A 17,263-nucleotide genomic window follows, 5' to 3' on the forward strand; every position below is an offset into this window, starting at 1 on the left:
CCAGTAGGTTATCTGCAAAGAATGCAGATTACATCCAAGATATACCTTTCTCAGTTAGCAAGCATCACTCCCAAACTAAGTTTTATAGTTTCCCTTTCTATCTGTATTTTGCTTTATTATAAAAAGAGGATTAAATTGATTTATTATGTATTTCAGTAAATTCACCGTAGATGACTGTTTTCAGTTGTAACTAAGTTTCTTAATCTATATGCTGCTGCATGTGTAGGTATACGTAAGGTACTTGAACACCTGAATATGAAAACTTCCTCACAGTTTGGAAAGTAGCAGGATATGTGGATGCATAAAAGTTGTTCTTGAGTTGCATTATTTTTATGCATAATCCACACATTTCGCCATATCCTATCTCCTACTGTCCTTTCTGCCCTAATTCAAGCACCTGCAAATCTTTTGTATATTAATACCTATGTAACACTGCAGTGATAACTTCTGCTATGAAAAACCTAGTTTGCTGTCCCTGGTTATGGCAGCAGAGAGGTGCAACTCCTGTTTGCCTGGCTGTGGGTGTGTGGCAGTAGTGCTTCATGCAGTACAGAAATGGAGTTGCACATCACTTTCTGTAGCATATGTTCCATTTTGAATACACCCTTACAAAGCGTACACCTTACACCCCCTGTTCCTGCTGGTCACTGAAAGGTTTTACTCACCTTGTCATGCAACATTTATTCTTACATCCAGATTATATCCCAGCCCCAACCTATAAATGTGTGATGAAAATGGTGGCATTTTACATATCAGATAGCTCTGGACTCCTAGGTAGTAGATCATAGAACAGGCTTCCAGTCCTGTTTGGCATTTGTTTGCTACTAGATAACTGCTTGCATGCTAGATTAAAATAGGGTTTCCTTGTTCTGCCACTGAATGGTAAGGCTTTTGTTCATGTGTCAAAGGAAAATACAGTTGTCCCATGCAAAATTGCAGCTCTGAACGTGGTGACAATATTAACAAATTGAAGGAAAAAGCACTTTACAGGACTTTAAAAAATATAAACTTGTGAACTCTTTAACAGAATTTTTTCTCTTCTCCCAGGTTTTAAACCATTTCCCGCAAAGTTTTGTGAGGAAACCTGGATGAGAAGGCTTTTGGAAACCATTAATGTCTTTTTCCTTTCACCTAAGGGATGAGAATACCAGTTCTCCAGTATTACCACATAGCACTTGCAGTATGTAAGCTGGGGAGCAGCCACCCCTTCCTTTCCATTCACATCGGTCCTTAAATTAACATAATCACTAGCGTATTCTAAGCACCAGTTTCATACTCTCCTGGGGTACCTACTAAGCAGCTCAGCTGTTATCATCCTCCTTAGGAAGTTTCTTTGCTTCTTTCCTTCCTGAGCCTTCTATTCCCTCCTGTATAGATGGCAATGTAAGAGGCTTGATTCTCTTCATATCTATGCTGTCCCTAATCAGAGCTTCCCAGTCCTAATGCTATCATTGCCTTTCCCTGAAATTTACATAGCTAAAATACTTCAAGCCAGTGAATACTTACACTCTTCCCCACATCACTTACTTCTCTTTAATAAATAACATCTCCATTGAAATTAGTTGCCCTTAAGCAGATGTATATATGTTATTTGATTATTATCTTCTAGATGTGTTTTCTCTGTGGATGGATCTCTGCTCTCTGATGGTCCATTAACTGACATGCGAACAGTTTGGTCAATAGGGATGTCACTATTAAGAACATGTTATCTGTCAGGAAAGGTTTACCTTGCAGTGTGTGTGTGCTCAGTGTATACTCAGTGTTCACACTTCTACAATAAATAGTGAGACTAGGTATGCAGGTTCTGTTGCATCCCTTTTCACAAAGGCTGTTTGCTGTTACAGTACTAATAGCTGCCTTCTCAGCCTTTGGAGAATAATGTCCCAAGCCACAAAACAAAGTTGTCCAAGTGACTTTTTTTTTTCGTTCCTGTTACATTGGGATATCAAAGGAGAAGGCTGTGTCAGGGCAGCAGAGGGATGCTTTAATATCTTTGGGTGCTATAAGATATTTGGGGCTTTTTGGGTAGCAATAGTGGCCTTTAACTCCTCTACAAACTTGAACTGTGTTCCTGTTGAGTCAAAATTTGGATTTGGGCTTGTTAAATTGACACCCTGATGTTTGAAGAAAACATGTAAGTAAAATCTACCCACTAGATGGCATAGATGGCTTACAAACATAAGTAGAAAGGAAGCCAGATGCAACCTATTAGTAGAGGTATTTATTACTTGCATTATTGCAATGTCAGGGGGACTTAGAAATGGATCTGGATACTGTTGAATCGACTGCCATAAAAATAGACCTCTAGGACACTGCTGTCTAGAATTGCCCTATACAATCTCAAGCATAAGGCCAGAGACAGTAAATGGATGTGGAAAAACAAGGAGGCTCTAGTATTAAGGTAGAAAGGAGTGTTCCCAGTGTTTTTTGCACAGATATCCTGTTTATAAAATCATGACAGCCAAAGGGAATCTGGTGACGAGCTCTTACAAAGAAACTTCTACCTTAGCACTTGGACTACAAACTTCATCCTTGGCAACAACCGCCTGATATTTAAAAGAATCCTAACTCAGCTCTGTGCTGTGAACATCCTGTTTGTTTTCTTTTCTTCAGATCTGCACCAGCAGCACAAAGAGGACCTATATCTTCAGACAGAGGAGGCAGCTGGAACAAGCTCATGTTTGTTTCTTTTGTAGGCTTTTTGTTCAGATTTGGTTTAGTGTACTAAGTTAATCGACTGAATCCATATCTTCTGTTTGCCTTAGCTGGCTATACATTTGGCTTCCACTAATTTCTAAATGCAATTTCACCCTACTTCTTGGACTAGCAAACCCGCATATTTAAACCATGCATACTTCTATCTAGATACCAACTACATTTAGTATCAAAAATTATTATTCTGCTTCTAGAAAGCCTCACCCTTGATTTCCTCTTCTTGAATCTATTGCTCTTTCCTTTTATTCTTATTCTCCAGAATTAAACTGAGAATAATACTTCCCATTACCATATTTCAGAAAGAAAAGTGAAACTATGCCTGTCATACATCTCCCACACAGCTAACTTGTTCATAAAAACAATCCTAGCATTTGGCCTTGGAAACTAAGTGTCTGATTATTGTGTTTAGGGAAGGGGAAATATGAATTCAAATGGAAGAGAGCTTAGATCGTTCAGTAAGTAGTCCAGAACTTGGGCCAAAGTTACCTGAAACTGTTGTACAGCAAGATTCTGGCTTGCATATTTGCATACAGTATTTTCCCTCTTAATATCCATTGTTTCATCATTCACACAGCTGTTCCACATCTGGCTGTTTTCTGGTCACGGGATAGCCTATAGTCAGGAATACCAGCTCTAGAAAGTTCCACGGTTTTTCCATGATGACGCGATGGTTAATCACCGTGAATGTGATTTATGGCATATCAAATTCAGACAAGAACCTGCCAAGTCAGGCATCTGCCTGTTTGCAGTGAACTCGGTTAGCATGCTTCAGAATACATTGAGGAGACAGCAGATGCCACCTTGAAGGTCCCTTGAATTACTTTTGTGAATTATCTAAGTGTTCCAACTAGTTATTCCTCTAAACCACCGAGAAATGCGGCTGCCAAGATGACACATACATCTTTGGAAAAAATTATTGTTCTTCTAGAAAATAACTTTAAGTAGAATTTTGTTAGGTTCTGTATTATTTATTTATGTTGTCAGAAAATGGGATAAGGTGTTCCTGTTATCTCAGCGCATCTGATTTAGGGCTCCATAGTAGATTTGCATCCTTTCAGTCCCTGGTGCAACAATATGATGTTGTGTATTTGAAAGATAAACTACCTACAATATGTTGTTGTTGCTTATTTGTCTGGCTTCCATTCCTGTAATAACCTTTAATTTGGTTTTAATGCAAATCCCTTTATATTACACACATAGTTGCATTTGCTTGTGTCACAGCTGGGTTTAGGCTCCGGCTTGAAGGATTTTTGTGTCTGCTTCAGACATTTGCAGAAGTACTGAAATCAGAAGTTCAGACTTTTCAAAATCTGGGCTGTATTACACCTTTAAATTGTTCCCTACGTATGCTGAAACATTAGTCTTTTGATTGGTCCCTTCGATATCCTCCTCATTTTTATTGCTTGTGTGATGCTGTCCTTAGCAGCAGCTGCCACAATAATGAGAGGTATCTGTTTGTAACACAGGCACCTCTCAGATAACTGAACCCAAGCAATTTTGATTAGTCTTTGATTTGTCCACAGCAGATCACATCATGGCAAATCTAGGACTACAGGCTGTAGAGATAGTACATAGAGATAGTGCTCAGAGATAGGTGTCCAAGCCATCATTTGGTCTAGTGTTGTCCTACCCACTGACCTGTATATTGTAGTGTGTGCGGGATTCAGAGAATAGCTTAATACCACTAACAAGCCATGTGCCTCTTAGGCAACTTCCACCCACAAGCCAAGCATCCCAGCTGGCCAACTTTTGCCTTCCAGCCTTGAGATGTAATCCACTCCAGCAGCACAGTTGGTGCTGGCCAATACATATGATACCAAGCGCATTGTACGAAGTGCTAAATAATTCTGTTTGGAAAAAAAAGTAAAATACGAAATAGGATAGACACAATTCAAATTTGAGGATATTTATTGCATAACCTTATATCAAGAGCAACACAATCAGAAACCTCTTGCAGTGTTTTCTTATTTATAATGTTCTTGCCTCTTTTCCTGTTACTTCAACTCGGTAGCAAAGACAGCAATTTTTTTTTTCCAATATCTTTTGAATAAAATGTCTCAAACTTACTGGAAAAGCTTGGGAATATCTGTAAAGATTTTTAGCTAACCAACTAATATAGCTGGGGAAAAAAATGCAGCAAAGTTTTAGATACATAGGCTTCCTGAGATCTAAAAGACAGCAAATTTCAAGCTGAGTATGGATCGTTTGTTCTAAGTTTAATATAACGGTTTTAATCTGTACTAAAGAACAGTGTGACTGGCATCTCAGAAGCAGAGGGGCAGATGTGTCAGCAAAGTGAGAAACAATAAGATCAGTTGTTACTCCCAGAGGAAGCAAGAGACATGAACAAAAAGTTGTGAGCAAGAGAATCCCTTATCTCTATTTCTATGTTTACAAAGTATATGAATGGTGCTATTTACATATATTACATATATTTACATATATTTATAAATACATATTTATTTACATTTATTTTACACTTATGTGGTGAGAATCGAGTAGGTATGCCTGTGCTCTGTCTTGAGCTCAGTAAGTGCTCTGATTAGCAATGTCTCATGTAACAGCCATGCCAAATTTGGAGAAATCATAATGTCCAAAAGGCATCTGCCCTTCTGCAGAATGCTCAGCAGGGTGCTTCAAATATATATTCAAAATGTTTCAATCATTCCTACTTGTACTAGCAATACTGCAAAAACAGCCATCTCCAGGCCTGAATTCAAGGGGGGAAGTGTTTCATTGAAAACATTAAGTACATCATTTTGAATCCAGTTGGATGCCACAATCCTATATAGGTCTGTTAATATCCAACTGCTTAAGGCAAATGAAAGCAGCATGTACAGGAGCATTACAAGGTGTTCTGCATTTCTGTGGACAGACCTGTGGAAGCTCCTGCTACTAAGGTAGTATTTCCTATCTTTTAGCATTTTGTGGGCCACTTAAGAACTTGGTTATGTCATGCTTTTCATTCCTATATAGAAATAAATATAATCTCCCCTTCTGCTAGCCTACTTTTTTTTTCCCTGCTGCATGTGTTCCAGTCGTTGTATCTGACAAAAGCCAAACTCTAATTCAGAGTAATAACTTGTGTGTGCATGCACACATATTCATCTGCTCATAGCTGCTCTGTCTACTGTTAAATGCAAACTTTCAAGTGCTCTGGAGTAAGAAGTTATGAGAATAAAGAAAGGACAACTTCTTCACCTCTCTGCCCTTTTTATACTGCTGGTGTTTATTTTTGTCATATTGGCCCTGATGTGATACTCAGCTGCTGTGACTGTTTCCAACCAGCAATCTTAAATGTAGTGAAACTTGACCTGAAACCTCAAGAAGCTGCATAACACTGGTTGTTCAAAGAAAGCTAACTCTTTTGATAGTTTTCTTTTCAATTGGATTAGCTAGAAATAATTCTGATATATTCTACTTCAGCAATAGAGTGTAAGGTGGAAATAGGGTGCTTTAAGCAGAGCCAAGGAGTTTGGTTTAAAATAGCTCAGTATGGGGAGGCACAGTATCTTAATTTAGCCAAATGTTAGGGTGGCTCAAGCACTTTACAAGTGTTTTTCAGATTTTCAGGTTTTTCCTAATTCCAGCTTCTGCCAAGTCTAAATTTACTTGTCATTTTACTTAAAAGGTGGAGAATATAATCTGCCAGATTTTGTTTATAGTCTGCAAGCATCTGATTTCCTAGTTTCCTGCAAATTATTAAGGCAAGGTTGGAGGAGACCCCTGTTCCCTTACTGCAGCAGTGCAGTTCAAGTGCAGGCTGGCAGAGAGAGGGGCACAGGAAACTGGAGCCTGGGAGCATGGCACATATGTACCCTCACACCATGCCAGAGTATCCACCCTGCCAAGGCAGCTCCTCTTTGCCTACCTTCTCCTCTCTTTCCTGCAGCCACAGCAGAGGTGAACCTGATCCCAGTTCAGATGAGTTACTTCGTATTTTTAGCAGAATATACGAGCAGAAAATTGTGATGTTCTAAGTTGTATAGAAGGAAAATGAAGGAGGAATTTATAATACACATTTCCTTTCAGTAGCAGGGAGCAAAGCAAAGTAATTAGTGTTTTACTTGTGACTATCTGACTAGCAATACATCTGTGCTATGTAAGCAATGAGTGTGGTAAGTTCCTGAAGTGCAGAGGGGATCCTCCAGAACTGTGTGTCTGCAGTAACTTGAGTTATACCATTAGTTACAATAATTAACAAAAAAAATGTTATTTTTTAATCCAGTAAATGTGTTTGCCTGGGTATCTCTTAGTGATTATACCTGAGATGGTCTGGTATCAGGTGCTAATGAGTGCTTCGATAAATAATTAACAAGGAATGTGAAGTATTGTAGGCAGAAGCCAGAATTATAGGTCAAGAATTTGGCAATTGCTGGACCGCCAAACTGCAGGAAGACTTTTTTTTTCCATTTATAACAGGTAAAGTCAAGAGAGCAGTGCTAAGAAAATGATAGGTATTCGATATGCTACACTGAATCAGGGTTCAAGTGTGGAAAAGCTCCTAGGCTGCAGTGTGCCATTTCAAAGAGCAGCAAGCAAAGAAGCAAGTGAGCAGAAATAATTATCCCATGTAAATTTTAGTCTTGCAGTATCAAATCCCAACTGTAGGACATGCTGGCCTGTGTCATGCTTCATTCTTACTTTTCCCTCTGTTTTAATGAGAGGTGCCAAAAAATCCAGAGCTGGTATTCCCACAAAGCAGAATGAATACTCTGGGCTTCCATCCTGAACTTCCTATCGCCACTGCCCATTAGCATGGGGTTAAATAAAAAAAAAAACAGCTGCTGAAATAGTGTGAAAAAGGAGTGATGACAAGCGATGTATATGGCATATATAATGTGAAGAGAAGTTAAGGACAGTAAGCATAACCAACAAACTTGCAAGTCACAGCATCAAATCCTAGACAAATATTTATACACATGTATACAAAAGCATATTTTACATAGTTGGCAACCACGAAATATCTTGGTTTTCAAGTTTCTGGGTTTTTGATCTTTGAACCATCACATGGATCCTTTCCAAGTGGCATATTTACCCCATGTAGTTCTTTTAGGAGAAATTTTGCTGTTTATGCACTCCTGAACTGGCAGAGAATACTTCTGTATCAACTTTGTTTCCTGGGCTGCCTCAGTGGGGTGGGAGCCTGCTGGTAATTTCTCTTCAGAATGTGTGAGCAGCATAGTAATGAGCACTGGCCAGAAAACAAGCACACAGTTTCATGGAAGTCAGTGAGGTTACTGCGTGTGCTTTTCCTCTGCACTGAAACTAAACCTTGAAAAAATGTTTTGCACAACAAAAGTACAGAAATCAAGGTAAGAGCCCTCACTGCTAGGTTATAGCTTTGGTATAGCTCTTACTTGCAAACTGTTCTATTGCAGCTATTCCATTTTGTGTAAGTGAAACATGAAACAAGTAAAAATATTTTCTTCATAGCCTGGTTCATGTTGAATGTATGATTCATTAAACATGGGTCTCCCATGCTGCAAATAAGTGGTTTAATCACTATAACCTTGAATGTGTTCTTTTTAAATTTGCCTAGGACATCATTGTCTAACATGTTTAAATAGAAAGGCATAACAAAAAGTAGTGGTGATACAGAAGAATGAAGCAACATGTTTCCTCAACCTGTTTTGGAGCTATTCCACACCTTGTGTCCCCACTCCACCTCCTTCCGCACCAGCAGTGTGTTTGTATGTAGGGGATCTCTTGGCATGATGCCTTGTTCCATGAGAAATTCAACACACGAACCCCAGCTATGACTTTGTTATGTTACAAACCCACCACTTTGGCTGAGGAAAAAAAGTTAGGAACTGCAAAATGCAAAGAGCAGCACTGGTGACATCAGGAAGTTAATTTCAGGCAGCAGCAAGGCTTAGGAAGCACCTGTATGAGTGCCAGGCTCTCCAAATGAGAGGGAAGGAGCAGATGGCCTGAGACACAAGAGAGACAGCAAGGGAAACAAGCACAGAAATGGGAGGAGGAAAGTTGGTCCAAAGCAGGAGGACATTTGGGACCCTTGGGATCTCTGTTTGCAATAAACAAAGAAGAAAATCAGTCATGGGTGTCTGTTACCCTGTCTCACACTGAACAGCACAGGCAGTGCTGTCACGGGTCCAGCTGTCTACAAGCGAGCTCGCACAGCAGCAAGTAGAGAAGCAAGTGCTGATCAGACAGACAAGGAAGGGGAAGGGAACTAGATTGTGCATGCCTGGATGGAGAATGATGAACAAATCCCAGTTACCCCTTCCCTGGACATGAGCTTTAAGTGCACGTCCTATCATAATGTTATTAATTTGTAAGGCAGTCAAAACTGCAGTACAATTTGAAACATTTGAGCTGAAGGACAGATGTCACGACTTCTGAAGTCACGACTTCAGGGTACATCTATATTCTTGTCAGTATATCTCACTGGATACTTGATCCTACTGAAATAATCTGACAGTTCATAAATCATGTTTTAGAAATGAGCAGATTAAAATATAATTGTTCCAGTGCCATTTCAGCAGAGCACAACACCAATGGAAAAAGCAGGCTTCTAATTTAGGGACCTTAACTCCTTTGTGGATCCTGAAAAGCTCTCATCCCTTATGCTGTCTCCATGGCCTGCTTTAAGCAATAACATGTAAAAGATTAGAGCTAATTTCTTATGCAGTGTTTGATAGGAATTCCCTGATCAGAAGGGCATTTAGAAAAATTAACTAAATAAAGCTTTTCAATATACCACTGAATCATTACTTAGGCAAACAAGAATTATCCATACAAAGACAAACAAGCCTTACATATCCAGGCAATCAGAAAGGTTTGGAAAACTGATTTAGTTCTCAGAAAATTTACCACTTACTGATAAGATTTCTCCTCCATACTGAAGCACAATATTTCATGAGAGGAAAAGACACTTTGTTTCCTTTATTTCTCTAGTTGTGATTCCCATTTGAAAGTAAGGTTATTTGCAAGGACAGAATAGGGTGAGACAGATTGTATTGTAGGATTCAAGGGAACTGAAGAGTCCACAACTGTTTCTGCTTTACCAAATCCGTAATGGAAACCATGGTGGGTGGTGGTGGTGGTGGTGGTGATAGAAATCCTGGCACAGCCATGCTGTAACTCTTTACCACAGCTTCCCTTAGTCTCATCTATTTCTCAAAAAAATATTAATCTAAGAGGAAGCATTTCTTAAAATCTTTTCGAAATAACTGGTGGAAGGTATCAGAAACTTGTTGTAAAAGCCTGAACATCACAACCCTCCATGAAACACTTCAGTATGCTGTAACATCAAATCTTCCAAAAGAAGATCCAGAAAGTTAGCCAGAAAGGATAGTTTCTTCTGCTATCTAGAGGGCATTGTAGAGAAGGTGGAGCCATGCTCTTTTTCTGGGATGCACAGTGGAAAGACATGGGGCAATGGTCAAAAAGTGCAGTAAGTGAAATTCTGATTACGCATTAAAAAACAACACTGTGAGAGTGGCTGCCCAGAGAGGTTCTGGATTCTCCATCTGTGAAGATTTTCAAAACTACACTGGAGAACACCCTGAGCAACTTAATGCAACCTCGAGGTTAGCCATGATTTGAGCAAGTGGTGGGACCAGATAACCTGCAGAGGTCCCTTGCAACCTACATTGTTCAGTGATACTGTGTGTTTTCAAGAATGGCAATTACTGAATGTTTTCTTTCTGGAAAGGCCTGTCATACATAGTACTGTCCCCTTTCTTATTTCATAATGCTAATGCATAACTGGAAAGACAGCTCTATTTTTATAACATCTTTAGCTGTCCATAGAATTCTAGCAGTCAGTCATACTGGGTGTGTTTATTTTAAAACCTGATGGCTAACATGTTTTATCAAGGACATTTAAAATTCTAATTTAGGCATCAGAAATTATATTCCACAGCATGTTGCATACACAGTCAATCTTAGGCTACCTGGAGATTTGCTCTTATACGCAATTGATTTCAGCTATTGTCTTCAAGGAAAGATTACCTAAATTTCCATTTGTCTTCAATTCCCTAAATCCCAATATCTTTGGAGACCTGTCTGATAAAGTTCCTTAGTTCCACTAGTTATTCATTAAAAAGCATGTCTGCATTCTGCAAATCTTTATCACAAAATTGTAGCTTCAGAGAATCATACAGGTTGGAGGGGACCTCTCAAAGACAAGAGTAGCTTTGCAGTGATGTAAGCCAGCTTGTCCTTGCTACCCTCAGATGCATTTCATCTGGACACAGGAACTTGTATTCAACAAAAGTGCTTAAATGGTCCATAAGTCAATCTTTACTATGGGTAGTAATTTTCACCCCAAAACTTGTACCTGTGCACTGTAGGCACAAAGACCCTAGGAGGCCTGAGAACAGAACTTGCCAGTGAAAAGTAAGTCAAGGCTTTGAGCCACCTCTGCTTTTTCAGTATCCTTTCAGACTAGGTCACCTACCCCATTGAGATGCAGCTCCATCTTTTCCTTGGTGCTCATCCTGCTGCAGATGTGCCAGTAGAAGCCATTCTTGGTGCCCTTCCACACCTCGCCAGTTTGAACTTTAGTTCAGGTTTGGCTTTCTTAATTCCTTCCCTGTATGTCTGTCAAACAGAGAGCTGGCCAGGACTGCCCTAGTCCCATAGCTGATCCCCAGCCCATGCTCTTGACTTTAGAGACATCCAGGTGCTCTCAAGCCAGAGCTGGCCCTTAAAGACCAAGTCATGTCACCTGCTCACCAGCTCATCCAGCTTGATCTCCACTGGTGAGATCAGTCACTCACACACCTTCACACTCCAGCCGCTGACACCAGGGACACATGAGCCCTCCAACCCATGGTCTGACCTGTTGCTGCACTCGCACACGTGTGGAGTGCACACAGTGTACTGTGCACTGAATGGAGAGCCATTACCCAGGGAAGAACTGGAAAGCTGTTGCAGAAGACAAGAGGGCAGACTGCTCTGGTCAGGAACAGGGCATATCCAGCCGAGCAAACTGACCACCAAGTATTGATGTGCAGTTGCCCTTTTTATTCCCTTACCCCTCTATTTAATCACTCTTTTCTCTCCCTAATTACCTAAACCCCTCTCTTTTCCCACTTTTGTTTTCCCTCCTAAACATCCTATAATAAATTCTGTGTGATCATGAACTGTTTTTCCCTTACATCCCACAATACACCCCACCCCTAGGCAGCAAGCCTCTTAGTGCAGAAGATGATCCAGAATGCTGCTCCCAGTGCTCATGGTGATGGGTGTCCGTCTGGATGTTGGGGCTAAGGCACTGCTGGGACAGCCCTGGAGGGACATGGACAAGGTGGTTATTCCTCAGGAGTCCTTAATTTGGGTTTTTGCCTGCCTTTGTGCCCCCGAGCGCCTCTGGGCTTGTGCAGATGAGTCTTTGATGGGCAGATGGCCCCTGTGATAGGCCTGGGAGGAGCCAGGCTGGATATCATTTGGTTTCCCCATCCTGCTATTGTCTCTCTGAGCCCCTCCTCTGTGGATGCACAGTTGAGCTTTATCACATAAATTGACAGCCTGGGCAATGCTTCTACATTCCTCCCAGATAGCCCATCCCTGCTTCTGCTCTCCCCCTACACTTTCTTCCAACATTTAAGTTCAGTCAGTAATCCCTGATTTGGCCAAGCTGGCCTCCTGCCACAGCTTTGACTTCCTGACAATCGGGGTAAGCCACTCTTCTGCTTTGAGATTGTCCTTGAATCAACTTGATTTCTTCTTGGGCTCCGTTGAAGTTCAGTGTCCCCTGGGGTCACACCTACCAGGTCTCTGGAAAGGCCACAGTCATTCAGTCACAAGTGTTTCTGTCACACTGAACTGAGTGCATCTGTTCTGAGTTCTGTATCTGTTTTCCTTCAGAAGGCCATTCTTCAACATTTCCTAAGCAGTAATTTCTGACTAATTTTCTGTTCTGATGGTAAAATTCCCCATCCTTCTGATTAACATCTAGAAATGGGTCGCCGACTCCATGGGTTTTGAGAAAACTATTCCTAGATCAATTCACCCCCAGCAAAACACAGTGAAGCAGCACACCTCTACTGCACCAGGTCACTGAAAGACAACCCAGCGAGTGCAGGTGCCCAGCACCAGAGCACTGGACTGATCTGCCTGGGATGTCGATTTTGCATGGACAAAGACAAACTGTACAGCAGCTGGGCATGTGGAGAGGGAATCTCCCTGTGCAACCCCAGCAGGTCTACTGTGCATTGTCCCATGCCTGTCTAAGCTTATTCCCCATTGCAGATCTGACAGGTGATAGATGGACCAGAGAATCTAGTGACTCACACAGGAATGAAATAGCTTTGTGCTGGTGGTCCTAAGGCATACTCCGCCCTGCCCTTCAGCAGTGCACAAGTATTGTATTTGAGAAACAGGAGGCAAAAAGGAAGAAGGAGAGAGAATGGCATAAGCCTGTGCAAATACAGGAAGGTTTTGTTTTGAATGAAGACTTCTCATTTTAGATGTCGCTTTGTCATGTGCTGCTGTGCTGGCTCTTTCTCCCTCCACAGTTAAAAACTGGTGTGTCAGCCTCGGGATGCAGTCCAGCATTAAGCCCTTCATACACATGCTTCTCCACATTATTCACACAGAAAGCAGAAACACTATCATATTTGTTAGATTTTATCCATATTGTTTTTTCCTTCTTTCCTTATACCCTCAAATTCCTGCACAAATCTTGAGACGAGATGCAGCCACACAACATCTAACCAGGAGTGTGTGCAGGCTAATAAAAAGGTCACCAGCAAAGCTACAAGGCACAGTGGTGACATTTGGTCCTCCCACACTCCCTTCTTATGTGAGAATGCATAGGAAAAAAATAGTACATTCTGGTTGAGAGAGCAGACTGCATTATTGAGAGGAAACAGGCATCATGCTTGTCAGCATGGGCTGATCCAGCACTCTTGTTTCTCCACCAAAACTCTTCAGCAGTACGTGAAACAAAATGAGTAATTTCCACATGGAAAAACAGGCTGCTTACAAGTGATAGAGATGAGAGAGATGGAAATCCCCAGCACCCTGTAATGGGCAAACTGCAAATAGTGACTCTTGGGTGCCATTTTCTAGGATAATTTCCTGCGCGCCAGGTCCGGCAGTTTAAGCCTGTTGCCCTGTGTTTGGGTGGGCCTGCCCTGGCCTGCAGCATGCAGATGAGGACCTGTGCTTGAAGCCCAGGTGATTGCAGTTTCAAACCTATATGTTGTGAGGGGGGGTAACCCTGAAACATGCCATCAGCATCAGCAGCTAGATGCAGTGATAATAGTGATGAGATATGGTGCGTCTCCTACCCACTGATGTTCTTGCTATCTCTGTGAATGAAAGCCATGCTTTCCTGTTCTGAGAAGATTAACCTCCCCTAACATCTGATACTCAGACTTGAACATATAATGAAGCGTTTTGTCATTAGAAGTAATCTTAAAGATGTTACAGGAGAAGAACAAGAAATCAGAATAGGAATCTTTGTCAAGTAACAACAAAGCGATCAAGACAATACCACCATGCTGAAGATGAAAACTGGGTAACAGCACCCAGCTGAGAGGAACAGATTCGGGCTTGGGAAGGGAATGCTGGTGCTCAGACATTCTCCAGGCAGCTCACCTGGTAAATAGTCTGTGTTCCTAGCAGTAGATATGGCTTTGCAAAAGACACAAATGGGACATTTCTCATGTTCCTTAGATGGCCACCAGTGCAGGCTCAGAGTTGAGGCACCATTGTCTGTTGGTCTCTTTGCCTGCTACCCTAGGGTAGGTGCAGTGGGGACTGCCACCAGGAAAACACAGAACGACTTACAGGTTAAATAACTATCCTATACCCTGCAAGTGCTCATGCACTTGGCCAGAGCACAGCCCTCCAGGAAGGCTCCTGTTGCTGCAGGCAGAGGAGTTGAAAGAAAGGAGAGCTGCACAGGATGCCCAGACACAGAGTTACAAATGCATTTTCACAGAAGCTGATGTGTGCGGCTGGATGATACACAGCTCTCCATAGCTGTCACTTTGTACTAGCTGATTTCCTTATCCCAGCCCCTTTATCATTATATTTTCAGTGTTCATCTCAAACCTCTAAATGTTATGACAGCATTTACCATGAGAAACTGGAAAGCAGTAAGAAGATGAGAGTCACTGCTCTTCCAACAGTGCAGGAAGGACACAATTTATTTAATTATTACAAGAGCTTCTGCTCTTTTCAGTTCAAATTTTCTCATTCATGAGTTCTGCTCAGAAGTGACAGCCAATAATTACAGGTGTCCACAGGACTGGGAGTGATTAGTGGCACTGTAAATACTGTGGTATCGTTGAAACCTAGACATGACCTTAAATGAGTCTTCATGACTCCTAAACTGTGTAGTGTTTGGAGCAGCCTTCTTATCTATCATACGGGCAAATTCACTGCTAATATAACTGACCAACAAGATCTTGTGCTTGGCCTTGTTGAACTTGATGAGGTTTGTGCTGGCCCAGCTCTCCAGGTCCCTTTGGATGGCATCCCTTCCCTCCAGCGTGTTGACCACACCTCACATCTTGATGTCATCAGCTGAGGGCACGCTCAATCCCACTGTCCATGCCACCGGCACCTGTTAAACAGGATCAGTCCTGATACTGACCCCTGAGGGACACCACTCATCACTGGTCTCTGCTTGGACATTGAGCCATTGGCTGAAGCTCTGAGTGTGACCATCCATCCAATTCCTTATCCACTGAGTGGTCCATCCATCAAATCCATGCCTCTACAGTTTAGACAAGGATGCTGTGCAGGGCAGTGTCAAATGTTTTGCACAAGTCCAGGCAGATTTGTGCAAAGGTCAGTTGCTCTTCCCTTATCCACCAAAGCTGTAACCCTGTCGTAGAAGGTCACGAAATTCCTAGAAGCACTGAAAAGATTCATAACGTGTATTTTCTTACCTATGTTTGCAGGTCACTGCTGTTTTGGACAGGTTCAATCCTACCTGCTGCATACCATTTTTTACCCGGAATTTCTGATATGAAGGATTCTTTGTGTCATCAGCCATGTTTTGGGTGCCAGAACTGTCTACGTTTGACGGGTAATAAAAAAGGAAAAGATAAATCAAACTCTTGAGTGATCAGGCCTTGGGAATGGCTTGGGGGAGGTCTCTTATCCTTTGCTGCCTCAAAACTACCATCTGTAGAATTTGCAGGCAGCAGTGGGAGCTGGCTGCTTGTCTCTTACAATAATCCCGGCAGTAGTCTGTAGGCTGATAAATTATACATAATAGAGGTCCTTTCTTATAGAAGTCCCCTGCTGCAATACATGGTATCATCAAAGCAGAGGCTGGCAGTTATGTGCTTGAAGTATTTCTATCTTCCAATCTTTTACACCCACTTTCTAATCACCCCGCCCAGTGAGTTAGTGTGACGGCTGGCAGAAGAGTGAACACACCTTGATAAGACCAGGATTAGTTAGGTTTACTGTCTTAGAAATGCACGTAGCTCAGAGGGCTCCAAAAATTGGCTATCAGGTTACGAGACACAGTGCTTTTAAAACTGTAATTTTCCTTATGGAAGGCAAACATAACCACTAGCAAACCAGCTCAAGAAGGATACAGATCCTTGGGCACTTCACTGCAATCTCAGGGGAAATCTTAAGTTTGTATTTCCTGTTGAGGGTACTGAATTCTTGTGGAATAGTCAGTCAGCTTAATTAAGGTCGTCTGCTTGGAAAAACTGCTTAGGAAAGAAATGAAATCCAGGTCACTCCATAGACTTAAGGGGATGCAAAACCCTTGTGAAACACACTGGTTTTCACCTCCCTTCGTCCTTCCTCATTTCACTCTCTTCTGTGCTCCCTTCTGTTCAGGGCATGCTGTTTCATCCCTTCCTTGCTAAGGCACCATTATCATCTTACTTACACCTCTTGTGGAAATACTCTTGGGCCAGAACATTTGCAAGGCGTGAGTTCATGCTCACATTTGTACTGAGAAAGAAACTACCAGATTCTGAACCACTGGGAGTATGTGTTTTTACTGGCATTTCTGCTGCCCCCTCAACTCTACTTGTCCTATTTATTCATCCTGATTAGGCTGCCAAGGCTTGCTGAAAGGAGGCTTGACATTTGCTTGTCTTTGATGTTCCTTATGTAGTTTGAGGTGTTACAAAATTGGCAGCAAGGCCACCTTCCAGAGCTGCTGAATCTGCGTTCATTTATTTGTTCTTGATGAATCAGTGTCATATCTGAACAGAAGAAAATTTTTTTCACACATCAGGTTCCTGGAAAATAATGGGTTTTAAAAGTTTTGAACATGTAAACAAACATTAAGGGGAAAATAAACCAAATTCAATAATCTGTTGTGTCTAATGAAAGATCAGAAAGTTCAGCTGCAAATACCTCACATTCATGATGAAAACAAGGAACAAATAAAGAACAATCATTCGAGCAGGCCAAGGCAAAACCCTGATGCTTACTTAAAGGATTATGGGGAAAGACTTCCTTTATGAGCGAATTCTTATGAATTGTCTCCTACAGAGCTTCCTGAGCTTTCTGCAGAACCTGCAGTGGGGACCACTGGGGGAACAGAAGCAGTGTCATGAAGAGAAAACAGAGCTCTCTCTCTTAT

The 17,263-nt window shown here is 41.6% G+C and overlaps 1 protein-coding gene across 5 annotated transcripts in view; it reads left to right on the forward strand.

Annotated features, from left to right (window-relative positions):
- BST1 (bone marrow stromal cell antigen 1) overlaps positions 1-17,071 on the forward strand; it is a 30,381-nt gene extending 13,310 nt beyond the window's left edge. Inside the window, exons 9-11 of one of the 5 annotated variants that reach the window (XM_030492514.1) lie at positions 2,614-2,679; positions 15,606-15,733; positions 16,507-17,071. In XM_030492514.1, coding sequence (XP_030348374.1) covers positions 2,614-2,679; positions 15,606-15,733; positions 16,507-16,535 — 223 coding nt within the window. In that variant the 3' untranslated portion in view covers positions 16,536-17,071. Of the gene's footprint in view, positions 1-1,047; positions 5,912-15,605; positions 15,734-16,506 lie in introns of those variants that run through there. The other 4 variants (XM_030492515.1, XM_030492516.1, XM_030492518.1 and 1 more) reach the window with 4 other exon arrangements.
- The last annotated feature ends 192 nt before the right edge of the window (positions 17,072-17,263 follow it).

The sequence above is a fragment of the Strigops habroptila genome, chromosome 7 (genome assembly GCF_004027225.2).
Source record: "Strigops habroptila isolate Jane chromosome 7, bStrHab1.2.pri, whole genome shotgun sequence".
Taxonomy (NCBI): Eukaryota; Metazoa; Chordata; class Aves; order Psittaciformes; family Psittacidae; genus Strigops; species Strigops habroptila.